The sequence below is a fragment of the Pyxicephalus adspersus genome, chromosome 2 (assembly GCF_032062135.1).
Source record: "Pyxicephalus adspersus chromosome 2, UCB_Pads_2.0, whole genome shotgun sequence".
NCBI lineage: Eukaryota > Metazoa > Chordata > Amphibia > Anura > Pyxicephalidae > Pyxicephalus > Pyxicephalus adspersus.
Genome location: NC_092859.1, coordinates 77804386 through 77817356, shown reverse-complemented (window position 1 = coordinate 77817356; position 12971 = coordinate 77804386). Strand labels below are relative to the sequence as shown.

Here is a 12971-nt window from a genome sequence, read left to right as displayed (position 1 = left end):
TAGGTTTTGTGTGCTCTTTTAAATGAGCAGAAAGTGGGAGCAAGCCGAATAGGAGGAGGAAGACCATTCCAGAGAGTTGGGGCAGCTCTAGAAAAGTCTTGGAGGCATGCATGTGATGAGGTTATGAGTGAGGAAGTCAGCAGTAGGTCATTGGAGGAGCGAAGAGATCGGCTAGGGGAGTATTTTTCTATCAGGTCAGAAAGGTAAGTGAAACTGTGAAGGAATTTGAAGACAAAGCATGGGAGCTTGAACTTGATTCTAAGGTGAAATTGAACCCAATGAATAGAACTACAAAGAGATGCAGCAGAAGAGGAGCAGTGGGAAGGATGGATAAGTGTGGCTGGAGGTTACAGTAGTCCAGACAAGAGATAAGAGTATGTACAAAGAGTCTGGTGGTCTCTGGAAACAGGGGCGGATTTTGGAGATGCACAAGTATAAGTGACATGACCTGGAAGTGTAGGAGGGGAAGGAGAGGGCAGACTCAAAGTGGTGCCAAGACATTCCCTTGTGGAAATCTTTCACGTCCATGTGTTTCAATAGCAGTAATTTATGTCCACCAGGGAATGTCAGATTCCCAATTTTATAAATGGAACCTTTAACTGGAACTGTCTCTAAGCAAAGCCAGCTTTTTTTTATTAGGTAAGCACTTGAGTATTACACTTAGGCCACGTACACACGTGGAGTAATTGCCGTTGGAAACTAAGGATCCACAACAGATCACTTGATAGTTAACAAATAAAGTGCACGACGACGACGAATGAGGAATCTCTCTGGAAATGAACGACTGTTCTGGTGGATCTGATTGGGCAACGATCATTCGTAATCTATTGTGTGTACGGTCGTTCAGTGATCGTGGATTGTTCTGTGATACTTTCTCCTGTCCATGCCACTTCCTGCATCGTTCAAACGATCGTACCTAGTGTATACATTATTGGTGTAAAATATTTGATTGAAAACATTTATATGTACAGAATTGTGCACAATACGATCATTCAAAATATTCGTGAATTATCGTTTTCAAACGGTAATTATTGCATGTGTGTACCAAGCCTAGGGGTGCTGGCTTTTGTTTGGTTTCATAGTTTAACAATGTAAGAAAAATACTCAATAGAATAGCAGTTGAGATTGAATAATTACAAAGAAAAATATTTGACAGCACCCTAAAGAGGCATAATAAGAAAGTTAGGGTCAATACGTTTAGAAAAGTCACTCTGTAAATGGATAGAGAACTGGCTTAAAGACAGCATCCAGAGAGTAGTAATTAATTATTCAAATTCTGAATGGTCTAAGGGTATTAGTGGTGTATCCCAGGGTTCAGTGTTGGGACCTTTACTGTTTAACATCTTTATAAATGATATAGAGTTTGCATTAAAAGTACCATTTCTGTGTTTGCAGATGACACCAAACTATGTAATGGAATTAGGTCCATACAGGATGTCTATATTCTACAAGCAGACCTGGATGTACTGTTTGGGCAGCCAAGTGGCAAATGACATTAACATTGAGAAATGCAAAGGTATGCACTTGGGGGCTAACAACATGCATGCTTCATACGGTCTAGGGGGAATACAGGAATGGAAAAGGATCTGGGGGTTCTGGTAGATCATAGACTTAATAACAGCATGCAATGCAAAGTTGCAATATCTAAAGCTAGTAAAATATTTCTTGTATTAAGAAGAATAGACTAGATAAATGGAGACATAATCCTGCCCCTGTACAAAGCATTGGTCAGACCACATCTGGAATATGCAGTCAAGTTTTGGGCACCAGTTCACAAAAAGGACATTGTGAGTGCAGAGAAGGGCAACTAAAATAATAAAAGGAATGGAGGAGCTCAGCTATGAGGAGAGTTTAGCTGAACTGAATCTATTTAGATTTCACTTGGACTGCATCAGTCTGGGTGTGACTTTTTTATATTACAGATGCAGTTGTGAAACAGCCACAAATTCATCTATTGGCAACCATAAGCTGGAAAAGTCACTACATACGGTCAGGTCCACTTAAACATGACAAGCAAAAAAAAAAAAAAAAAAACTGTCAGGAAATGTATAACATAATAATATCGATTAGATAGAATAAGTTCAGTTTTAGGGCATTGCAGAAGCTTAGGCATGTTGTAATTGAACTTCAGAAATAAAGTGTAGGTTTATTTAAGTTTGCATAGAATAAACAGGATTTATATAGCGCCAACATATTACGCAGCGCTGTACATTGCAGCAGTCCAGATGAATGGGCCATCTTAGCCCTTGTTTACACAGATGGCTGTGGTTGTAGTTACAAAGTAGCTGGCCCCCTGTCTTAAGCCTATCTAGTCCTAGGGGTAACAGCTTCCCCCCACTGAAGGAATGAATAGATGCTTGCTCACAATTGTTCTGGGGGAAGTAAATGCAGCTTTACCTAACTACTGCCTTTTGCATAAAGACTTAAAAAGTAAGGTAATGCAGAGCAAAAAAAAAAAAAAAAAGTTTAAAATGTCATTCCACACACCAGAGCTGTGCTAATCAGTGTAAGAACTTCATACATACATGACTTTTACTGTTTATGACCATGGATGTTCATGCTTATATTTATGATACTTTAGACTTCAATAGACAAGATGACAACTCCAGTCCTTTATTATAAAAGGTGTCCAAGGTCAGAGATGTCTGCATAGGTTGGAACAAATAAGATGGTTCAGAAAACTTCACTTGCTATGGCTCGTTAAAATTAGAAGTCTGCTGTCACCACATTGTCCTTATCCAGATATAACCTTAACATTAGTGCACATGTGGTGCATGGTTGCATCACAACCGTGTGGACCTAATGTCAGAACGCCAACAATGCTAACTAGGTATCTGCAGACTTCAGAAAAACCTTATTATGAGGAGAATCTGTAGTTCAAACATGTCTTGTTCTGCAGCAACACTTTATCCAAAGACACATTGGCCCTGATTTATTAAAGCTCTCCAAGGCTGGAGAGAGTACCTTTTCATCAGTGAAGCTGGGTGATCCAACAAACCTGGAATAGATCTGGTCCAGGTTTCAAAACTTTTGCTGGCTAACAGCAAATGATTTTTAAAAATCCTTTCCATGTTTTCTGGATCACCCAGCTTCACTTCTAAAAGTGTATTCTCCCAAGCCTTGGAGAGCTTTAGTAAATCAGGGCCAATGTGTAAGTGTTGTCATTCTAGGACAGAATGTGTTACTGGCAGGATTTCCAGGTAAAAATAAAAACACACCCACTGACTAGTACACGGTGGTGCATTGCTGTGCACACATTAGGGCTAAAATCACACAAACTATACCTTTATATATGATTTACCTCCAGTAAGCTACTAGATGTAAATATAAGTACATGACTAAGATAAGGTGTAAACAGCCCTCAGGAAAATCATGGAGAGCTTGGTGGTGGTACCATCACATTACTGTGACTACACACACTTATCAGAATCCTCGAAGACTACCTTAAAGCAGAAGTTAGGCTAAAAATGACATTTACTAAACTTGAAAATAACTTTCCTGGTCTTGCTAGCTGCAGTTGCAAACTCAAATTAGGCGTGTAGTCCTAGGTACAGATATGTTCCAGATCAGAAACCAGGAATACAGCAGTGTCTAAACGTCTCATTTAGATTTAGGTTTAAGGATTACCTATTACTTAGGCCAATGACTTGGACATGGAGAGCAGGTAAAAGCACAAAGTACAAGATATTCAATAACAAAGTCACCACAACTTTATTGTTGAAAGGAGTTTGCTGTGGACATGGACCGTAAAATTGTGACAACAGTAATTGGAAGTTTTACAAGGTGAACCTTAGCTCCTTTTTGATCAGGGCTTATTCTTCAAGGAGACAAAACATAACCATTACATTTGACATTTAACATTTTGAGTCCTATTCTGCTCTGTAGTGCTGGATTGTACTTCAGTCAGCTTGGTGCAAGACAATTCTTTAAGATAAATAGATATCCAGTCCCTTTCTGGTTAGTGCAGGTTGATGCCAAATCCTTTCAACATCTGGTTGAGGTCTCCGCTTGCAATGTTGTTGACAGTCTTTTGATTGACATTTGCCAGGATAAGTCTGGACAGTGAATCCGGTGTGACTTTTTAGAACGTCTGTTCACAGAAGATTTTACAACCATATACTCATAAATAGTACAAATTTACATTCATGAGGAATGCTTTTTTTCTTAAAAAACAAACAAAAAACAAAAACTAAAAAACCCTCCCCAACACTGAAAAAGCCCACCCCCCACTAGCTGGTTGTGAGATGGCATTTAGAATTCATCTTTTATATGTGTGGATTCCTAAGAGAAAAAAAAAAGAAAATGAAAATTACATTTGCATTCAAGAAACAAAAAACAGAATTAGGATTATTTTAAACCACATCAGTCATAGTTCATTAGACGTTCGTAGACATTAAGTATTTATGATGCATATGTTACACGAGGCCAACTATATCTCACACATTGGTCAGGGAAAATTAACAGCATGTTACCAATATGAGTAAAACCCAACAGTGGCAGGCCACAGAAGAAGTTATAACCTATAACAAGAAAAACTGGTTTTCTGGCTACTATTTTAATCCAAGAGTCAATTGTAAATGTAGCGCCAACACAGCCAATGTCATTCTGAAAATGCCTAATTTCCTAGCATGCCCACAGCAAGTATACAAGATTTGTGAAGCCCAACGTCTTTATGTGCATACTTCATACTAGTTGCTTGGCTGACCTACTGCAAGTTCAGAAAGCTCCAAGGTCTAGCAGCCTCCATGTTGCTCAATGAAAGTCTTTTATGAGCAAAGCCTATACTGGTTTGTGTACAAAAGCACACATTATTTGTTTAGTTCTCAGGTGACAACTTGAAATGTACCAATAGCTAAGTGTATTTTCACATTTAAATGTGACAGTTGTCAAGATCCAAGAGACTGACCTGTTTATCTGTCTGTTCTTCTGTTTTTGCCGTTTCATCTGTTTCTTCTGCATCAACCTCTTCAACATCATCATCATCTGAATCTTCCTGCTCTGCTTCATCTGCAGCTGGCTCCTCTTCCTCTTCTGGCTCATCTTCAACCTAAAACCAAAATATTAAAAATAAATCAATCAATGAACTAGTTGTGAATGCAGTACATTTTGGTACTAGTTTTCTCATGTTGAATCAGCGGTTGCACAAACGTTATTACCTTCAAACTCCATGAATTTAAAAAATATTTTAAAGGCAGGTAACCTCTGATCAACTATAGTGACATCTAATTCACCAACACATATGATTTCTATTTGGAAGTGATCACATGCAATGTTCAATATGGTAGCTTTAAGTGAGGTAATGTTGAAGTTGGGTGCACTAGGTGTGGCAAGTAAAATTTAAAGATTTAGCCATTACCTTGGCATCAAGGTCGATATTTAAGCTTAGCCGCAGCATCCTTTCTATTCTTTCACCATATGCCTTTGTGTCTGGCAACTGATATCCTGATCGCAAAGTGGCAGTCTCAAGAAGTACAACTGCAAGGTCTGATACAGTCTGGTCATCTTCATTTTCCTGTTTACAAAATTCAAATTTAAACTTGTTTACATCATTCTCATGGAAAAACCTTACAAACTTTCTCTACAGCAAAGTAGCAGTGAACATGATCATTGTGGTAATAAGGTTTTGTATCACATTCAAGATTGAACTTCAGTGGAAAACAAAAAATAGTTGAAAACTTCTCACCTTTACTCTCCTCAACATTTCCTTTATCAAAGGATGCCTTGGGTTTAACTCAAGGGTCTTTTTCTGGCTGGAGTAGTAACTAGAATTAAAGTAGTAATAGATCATTGGTTAAGAATGATAATCTGTGCCAAAAGTCAAAACAGAAGATGAAGATCTAAATGGAATTTGGTATGTCTTTAATATGTCTGCTTACCTTGTGGAAATGTCCTTTCCAGTCTGGTAGGCTTGTGCCTTCATAATCCTTTCCATATTGCCAGACCAGCCATACTGGCTAGCCACAAGTGCACATGGGGACTGTGTCAGTCGCTGGGATAGGACTGCTTTTTCAATCTATACAAACACACAAAGTAGTAAATTCATAAAAAAAAAAAAAAAATTTTTTTTTTTTTTTTATAAAGATGTAGTATTGTACCTGGTCTTTTAGGGACTTGTCCTTCAGCCAGGTAAGCAGTGGATCATATTCTTTCTCCAGGGCCTCGCGTGCTTCTTTAGCTTTCTCACTTTCGTCAAACTTTAGGCCTTCCTTGGCAACATTCTGGAATCTCTTGCCATCAAACTCTGGCAGGGCCTGTATGCAGTACTCGTCTACAGGCTCAATCAAGAAGATCACTTCATAACCTTTCTTAAGCAGACGCTCAACAAATGGGGAAGAATCCACCTAGGGGAGCAAAATCCAACTATTAGCTTGTACACCCTTTTCTCCCAACTCTTAACACCAAGAAAATATGGAAGAGCTATAAAGCTCACCTCACTCCTGCTTGCACCAGCCATGAAGTAGATTTTATCCTGCTTGTCCTTCATCCTTTCAACATACTGCTCCAGGCTGGTAAGTTCTGTCTTGTGGTTGGAAGACTGGAATCGGAGAAGCTTGGCCAGACGTGTACGGTTAGAGTGATCTTCAATCACACCAAGTTTGATATTTGTGCCAAACTCTTTCCAGAATTTCTCATTATATTTGTCTTCTGCAATTTTCTTGATCATGTCTAAGGTCTTACGCACCAACTTCTTTCTTATAACCTAAAAGAAAACCATCAAGGTTTACTTAAGCTGAACATCACACCAGTACATGCGAAGGCATATTAAAAAGAAATCCTGTGCCATACACTCTGGTTCTAGTTACTATAGCTCTGCTCAAGATTGAACAATTTTTTTTTTGAAGGGAAGAAAAAAATTAAGTCAGGCTCAGCAACTCAGGGCAGTGGAATCTGTACACAAAACATTAAAGATTTCTTTAGGTTGCCTCAGACTTTCACTGCTTGTGTAGACTGACAAATGCTACATGCCTCCAGGTGCATTGACCTTGCATTTAAGACCCGCTTGAATGATTAGATGCTATAGACACGCACCAAGCTGCTTTTGCATTTCCATCAATATGTATGGTGACAAAAGCATTTCTGTTGTGTTTTACAAATTTTCTTCAGCTGAAATGTGTATTTATGTACGAGGAAAACAAAAACACACCTTTAACAATTTGTGCTGTTGTAGAGTTTCTCTGGATACATTAAGAGGCAAGTCATCAGAATCTACCTAATTCCAGAAACAAAAAAGAGGATTAAGTGTTAAGAACTCAAAAATTCCAAAAGAAACAAAGATTTTCAATTAAGCCAATGAAAGAACAAACTTACCACTCCCTTAATAAAGTTCAAGTATTTAGGCATCATGTCATGGAAATCATCTGTAATAAAGACTCTGCGGACAAAAAGCTGTTACAAAAACAAGACGACATTAGAGTAGGCAAGAAATACAGCCATAAATTTTATACACATTTGAAAATCAACACTACATACTTTGATGTAATCGTTCTTCTTTGAACCATATTCATCAAACAGACCTCGAGGAGCCGTAGTAGGCACAAACAAGATGGATTTGAAAGTAACTTCACCTTCAGCTGTGAAGTGAATGTGAGCCATAGGATCATCACTTTCCTGAAAGACAGATTTTGAGCAAAATATTTAAAATGGGCTGTTGGCCGGATCAGTATTTTGGTCAGACTATTTATGGTCTCATGAGCAGTTTTATTAAAAAGATGCAGAAGATCAAACTACCTTAGAGAAAGACTTGTAAAAGGCTTTGTATTCATCCTCTTCAACTTCCTTAGATGGTCTCTGCCAGATGGGTTTAATGTCATTCATAAGCTCCCAGTCCCAGATTGTCTTCTCAACCTGTGTAGAGGAAATCATCTAAGTCAGTTTATAAAAGACTGACAGAATTGTAAACAATTACAGATTTCCACTGTAACATTTTTGTATGAATTACAAACTCTTAGTAGCCAACCTTCTTGGTCTTAGGTTTCTTCTCTTCATCCTCCTCCTCAACAGCAGCTTCCTCATCAGTTTCCTCATCCTTCTCCTCCTCTTTAGCTTCCTCTTCATCAATGGGCTCCTCTACTGTCTCAGTCTAAAACAAAATAGGGGGATACATTTAGGTGAGGCTTACCATACCGCTTGGGGGTGGGCGAGGTTCAAACACGCACACAAATCTACTTGCCCACCCAAACTGCAACTTAAAACCCCAAGGGTTGCTTTGTAATGATGAAGCCAAGATGTCACAGGCCTGTCCATACCTGGAACCATTAAGACCTTTAGAGAGCTGTGACAAGATGGCAAATGGCAAGTACAGGCAATAGAGGATGTATTGGGTTTAATTTTTTTTGACGGCCTGCTTTAAAAACGAGTGTGACAGGCATGCATTATATTTATATACCGTACTCACCTTGCTACTCCAAACATAAATAGGGAAGTTGATAAACTGAGAATACTTCCGAACCAAGTTCTTAATAGTCTCCAGCTCAAGATAATCAGTTGCTTCTTCTTTCAAAACCAAGCTGTAAACCAGACGTTATGTTACTATAATGCAATGCTATACATTTCACAGAAATATCCCAAACGATTTCATCTGAGATTAAATGATCTGAGATGAAGTCTTAACTGATCACTTTAAGCTATGAAAAGAGGGTAATCTCATCATCATATTAACTTCTTTTGCTGCAACACTTTAAATCACCAAGAAAAATGAAAAGGAGCTAAAATTTAGGAGCACTTATACAATAATGCATAACACAGCATCCAAGATCCACTTACGTTATGGTTGTTCCTCTTCCCAATGTGTCACCTCGAGGATCTTCAGTCACAAAGAATTCATTAGAATCAGACTCCCAAATGTGCTGCGTGCCATTGTTGTGTTTTGAGGTCACAATTACACGATCGGCAACAAGGAAGGCAGAATAAAAGCCAACACCAAACTGCCCAATCAGCTCAGAGGTAGACTGACCGGAATCCTGGGCTTCCGTAAGCTTACTTAAGAATTCACTTGTTCCAGACTTAGCAATGGTTCCCAAATTCTTCACAAGCTCCTCTTTAGTCATGCCAATGCCAGTGTCTGTGATATGTAGCATGTTCTTCTCTTTATCACACTAGAAGACCAATGCATAAAAGACTAATTAACAAAATGACAAACAATGTGAAGCATGATCCACCCACAAAAAACAAAAGCTACTGCACTTAAATCATACTAAGGGACTCATTTATTAAATAGTGCAGCCTATTTATCTAAAAGTTTTTTTTTTGTTTTTTTTAAACACATATTGCCATTTTTCTGCACCTATTTAGGAAAATGTTGATCAACTAAAAACTAAACTCACTTCAACGGAATCTCGAGATTCCTCCACAATAAAGGGAAGATCAGAGCACCACAATATAATAGCAAGCCAATTGTGTGTTAAGTACACATTTGAGGAAAAATGCTTTAAGAGATAATTGAGAAAATTATGATTCTTTATGGGGCTCTGTATGGTTCACCAAAATAGTGCTTTTTTTTTTAGACTTCTAATCATAGAACCATACCTTAATCTTAATGGTAAGTTCTTCATTGGCAGCAAGTGCAGTGTCATCAGTCAAAGAAATTAACCGGATCTTGTCAAGAGCATCAGAAGCATTGGAAATGAGTTCTCGAAGGAAGATCTGCAAGACAGTTAACATTGTTTTCACAGATTTGCCACTACTGCGATGTAAAAAAAATTTGGATCAAGGTTATAAAGCATGTTACCTCTTTGTTTTTGTATAAGGAGTTAATAATCAGCTTCATCATTCTATTAACTTCAGCTTGGAATGCAAACTTCTCAGATTTCTCTCGAAGTTCCTTTATTTGGGAAGCATTAAGTCCATCCAGCTGAATAGCTTCTTCTTCTCTATAAAAACAACAAAGTACAAAGATATTCCATGAAAAATCTGTTGTAGATTGTAATTCCATAGTATGAGGTGCAATTTATTAGGCATTTTATTTCTAAACGTTCCCATAGACATTTTAGGGTACAGGTTTAGTCAATTTGAAAGATTAAATAACATCCAATAGGCCATACACACTAAACAGAAGTAATTTGGATTTACTTGACAACTGTAGCTTGATAAATAAAGGCGAAATCTGGTGCTTTAGCCAACTGGATGAAGCTCTTGCAAACACAACAAACATTGTATGCAGTGGAGACTAACCTGCTTACAACTTCATCGTCTGTCCTTGAACCTTCTCGACTCTTTCCAAGGTCTTCTTCTACCGTTCCATCAATGTCTACTTCATCATCTGCCTTCACGGAGACTGTAAAGATTTTCACATTATTATTTTAGTGAAGTAATCAGAACAATTGCTCAGTTCTGACCTTTACTTTCCCCTAAATAGACTAAAAATCTATTTTATTACTTGTGCTGCCAAATATTTTATATGGAGTATCTCTGGCAGAAAGTCATGAAACGGAATGCCTAAGCACTGGCCATGTGATCTTTATGTTCCTTGGAGATGGACATTGTTGCCTAAACATCATCTTATAGAGCAATGACATTTTGATTGAGAACGGTGATTTCAGCAAAAAGGTTTCAGAATTGGACAGCAAAGTCGGTATTTGTACTGATCGGTGCAGGAGATGTGGAGGCTGTGGAAAGGATTGCAAACAGTAATCTGCTGTATGGGCTAGGACAGAGGGGGTGTGTTGGTAAACGTTCATCTGTGAAGAAGTTAACTTTGCACACTGCACCTTCCAGCAAAATAACTTATTATTGCTGCTTTTACACTGAATTAAATCTCTGTTCAGTCTTAGGATCATTTTGATTAGCTAAATGGTCCATTTCCAGGCTGTGTATGATGCACTGCCCAAGGCTACATTATTTCCACAGCTTACTTCTAGCAGTGTCAACCAAGTGCATTTCCCATTTAGTGTTCAAACAAGACAAGTAAGGAACACACAGGACAACTTTTGGGTGGAATGTTACACATTCACCCTTTGTTATTACACATTAGTACATCAATAGTATATGCAGCTCATTCCCTGGCAAAGAAAAATGTTTGGTGAACAATTCTTATAATCTTGATTGGCTTCTTATGTTACTAACACCCCCAGGGTGTACTGTACACATTCAGATACTTAGACTCAGTAATGGCAGCTGGACAGTGAAGACACATCTGGTAATAAGTTCAGGAGGGGTCTTAGTACAGAAACAGACATATTTGTATCAGTTGAACATGAATGTTCAGCTCTATAGAGCACATAAAGCACATGTCTAAGGTAGAACACATGGGCACTGGCTTATCTTAGGGGACATGGTGATCAGTCTGAGACATCCATTGGTTAAGATGGGCAATCAAAAATACTATAAAAATCAACTTTTATTTTCTATAGTATCTTAATGTAAAGAAAACGTTATTAAACATATTACATCGCGTTTTTTGCCCCATTGGAGGAGATCTCATTTTGGTGGCAACTCAAAACCATGGATTTTCTCCGATTTCCCATCTCAATGACAATGGTCACAGAACTAAAGATGTAAATCTTTCACCCCAAGTGGGGAGAGAGCTGGCACACAGATCTAACATGTTACACACATTGGAGGTGGTACCCCAACACACAGTGCCAACAAAGGTGCCTTAGGGGCATTAACAGAACTAAGTGAGAGGGAACCCACACAATGCAATCATGTGCACCGGTCAGAATTCACCTAATTCTGAAATGATTCTTTTACAACGTTGAAATCTGTTCATTACAATCTGGAAGCATGGGTGAACAATACCGTAGATACAATTACAGAAGCAGGCTTATAGAGTGCTTGGTGACTTTTCATACCACAATACTACAAAGGCTGACTATTATCACCTGCATGTACTTATATTGAGCCAACAACTTGTGTCACACACTAGATCAGGAGCCCTGCCTTTCAAAATAAACTCTACGGTGCACAGGAGGTATGAAGTCCAAGGTTTATTGATGGTAGATCATATTAAAAGTATCTGGCAAGCCAATAAAGTGTGTGCACCCCTGTGCCATACAATGTGATTGTACAATCTCCTCTGCACCTAGCAGCAGCCATGCAGTGAGGAGCGGTCACCACACACAGCACTATCCCAGCCTCATCATATCCATGGAGGAAGTACATTACCATATCAATGGCTTCATCCACAAAGCTGATAAAGGGAAAGCTCCACACAGATACACTGACATGCAGTAACCTCTAGCAACCAGACATCTAGTTGCTATGGGTTACTACATTTTGCCTCATGTATGAAGGCATGGCAGCCATTACTCCTATTGTGCTCCTAGGTGGGGAAAGGAAACCAAAGCCCCATATCCTCATTTTATTCCTATGGCATACATAGCACGGCTATATACAGAGAGCAGCGGCCGGGAGAATGAAGAAAGTTCCAGAGGCCCCTCCCCGCCTATAGAAGCATGCCGGCCAGGAAGCTTCTAGAACACAGACAAGGAGGGTGTTATCATGAAGGGCTCCCGGCATTTCTCCCCCACAACTGGAACTTACCAAAAGCTATCAGGACGAAGCACAGGCCAACAGCCCACAACTTCCTCATGGTGAGCACACACGGGCCGCACAGCTCCCGTCCCCACGTTACTTGTTCTCCACAGAAAACTGCAGCTATTCGCCGCCTCCTTAGCTTTAATATCTGCCCCTGACAGGCACCGGGCGGACACCCAGCACACGCCAATAGTAGCCAACCACGCAAACCATACCACCAATCGGTGCAATCTTCCCGGCCTACGTCCCTGTCACCGCCAGCCAATGAGTGTCTTCCATGTACGGTGTGCAGGGCTAGGAGCGTGTCCCGCTCTGATTGGTTGAAGCTCGCCGGCTCTCAGCTGGCTGGGCATATGAGAAGCTTCCAGCGGTCGCTGTCACTGTTTATTGAATACACAAGGAAAAAAAAACAGCGTAGTGAAAGTACCTGAAATTCCTCACAAATAACCTAGGGGTACAACATTTCACTTCCGGGGTGCTTCTAAGCCTTGTTACCC

At 39.3% G+C, this 12971-nt stretch overlaps 1 protein-coding gene across 1 annotated transcript; it reads right to left on the bottom strand.

Annotated features, from left to right (window-relative positions):
* Positions 1–3687: 3687 nt before the first annotated feature.
* HSP90B1 (heat shock protein 90 beta family member 1) lies at positions 3688–12640 on the bottom strand. Its single transcript, XM_072401151.1, has 18 exons — positions 12481–12640; positions 10171–10273; positions 9728–9869; positions 9526–9642; positions 8764–9095; positions 8396–8507; positions 7958–8080; positions 7729–7845; positions 7471–7608; positions 7309–7386; positions 7145–7210; positions 6431–6700; positions 6096–6341; positions 5877–6013; positions 5684–5762; positions 5357–5512; positions 4907–5047; positions 3688–4281 (listed from the first exon to the last, which is right to left on the bottom strand). Exons 1-18 carry the CDS (start codon positions 12527–12529, stop codon positions 4252–4254), a joined length of 2436 nt encoding a protein of 811 aa, XP_072257252.1. The 5' UTR covers positions 12530–12640; the 3' UTR covers positions 3688–4251.
* Positions 12641–12971: the final 331 nt, after the last annotated feature.

What these genes read in the sequence shown, in the direction of transcription:
- HSP90B1 (XM_072401151.1), bottom strand. Translation starts at nt 12,529, where the DNA reads ATGAGGAAGTTGTGGGCTGTTGGCCTGTGCTTCGTCCTGATAGCTTTT. An exon ending in ACAAGTCCCTAAAAGACCAG is followed by an intron (nt 6,014 to 6,095) that starts GTACAATACTAC and finishes GTGTTTGTATAG; the next exon opens with ATTGAAAAAGCAGTCCTATC. An exon ending in ATATCGACCTTGATGCCAAG is followed by an intron (nt 5,048 to 5,356) that starts GTAATGGCTAAA and finishes TTTTGGTTTTAG; the next exon opens with GTTGAAGATGAGCCAGAAGA.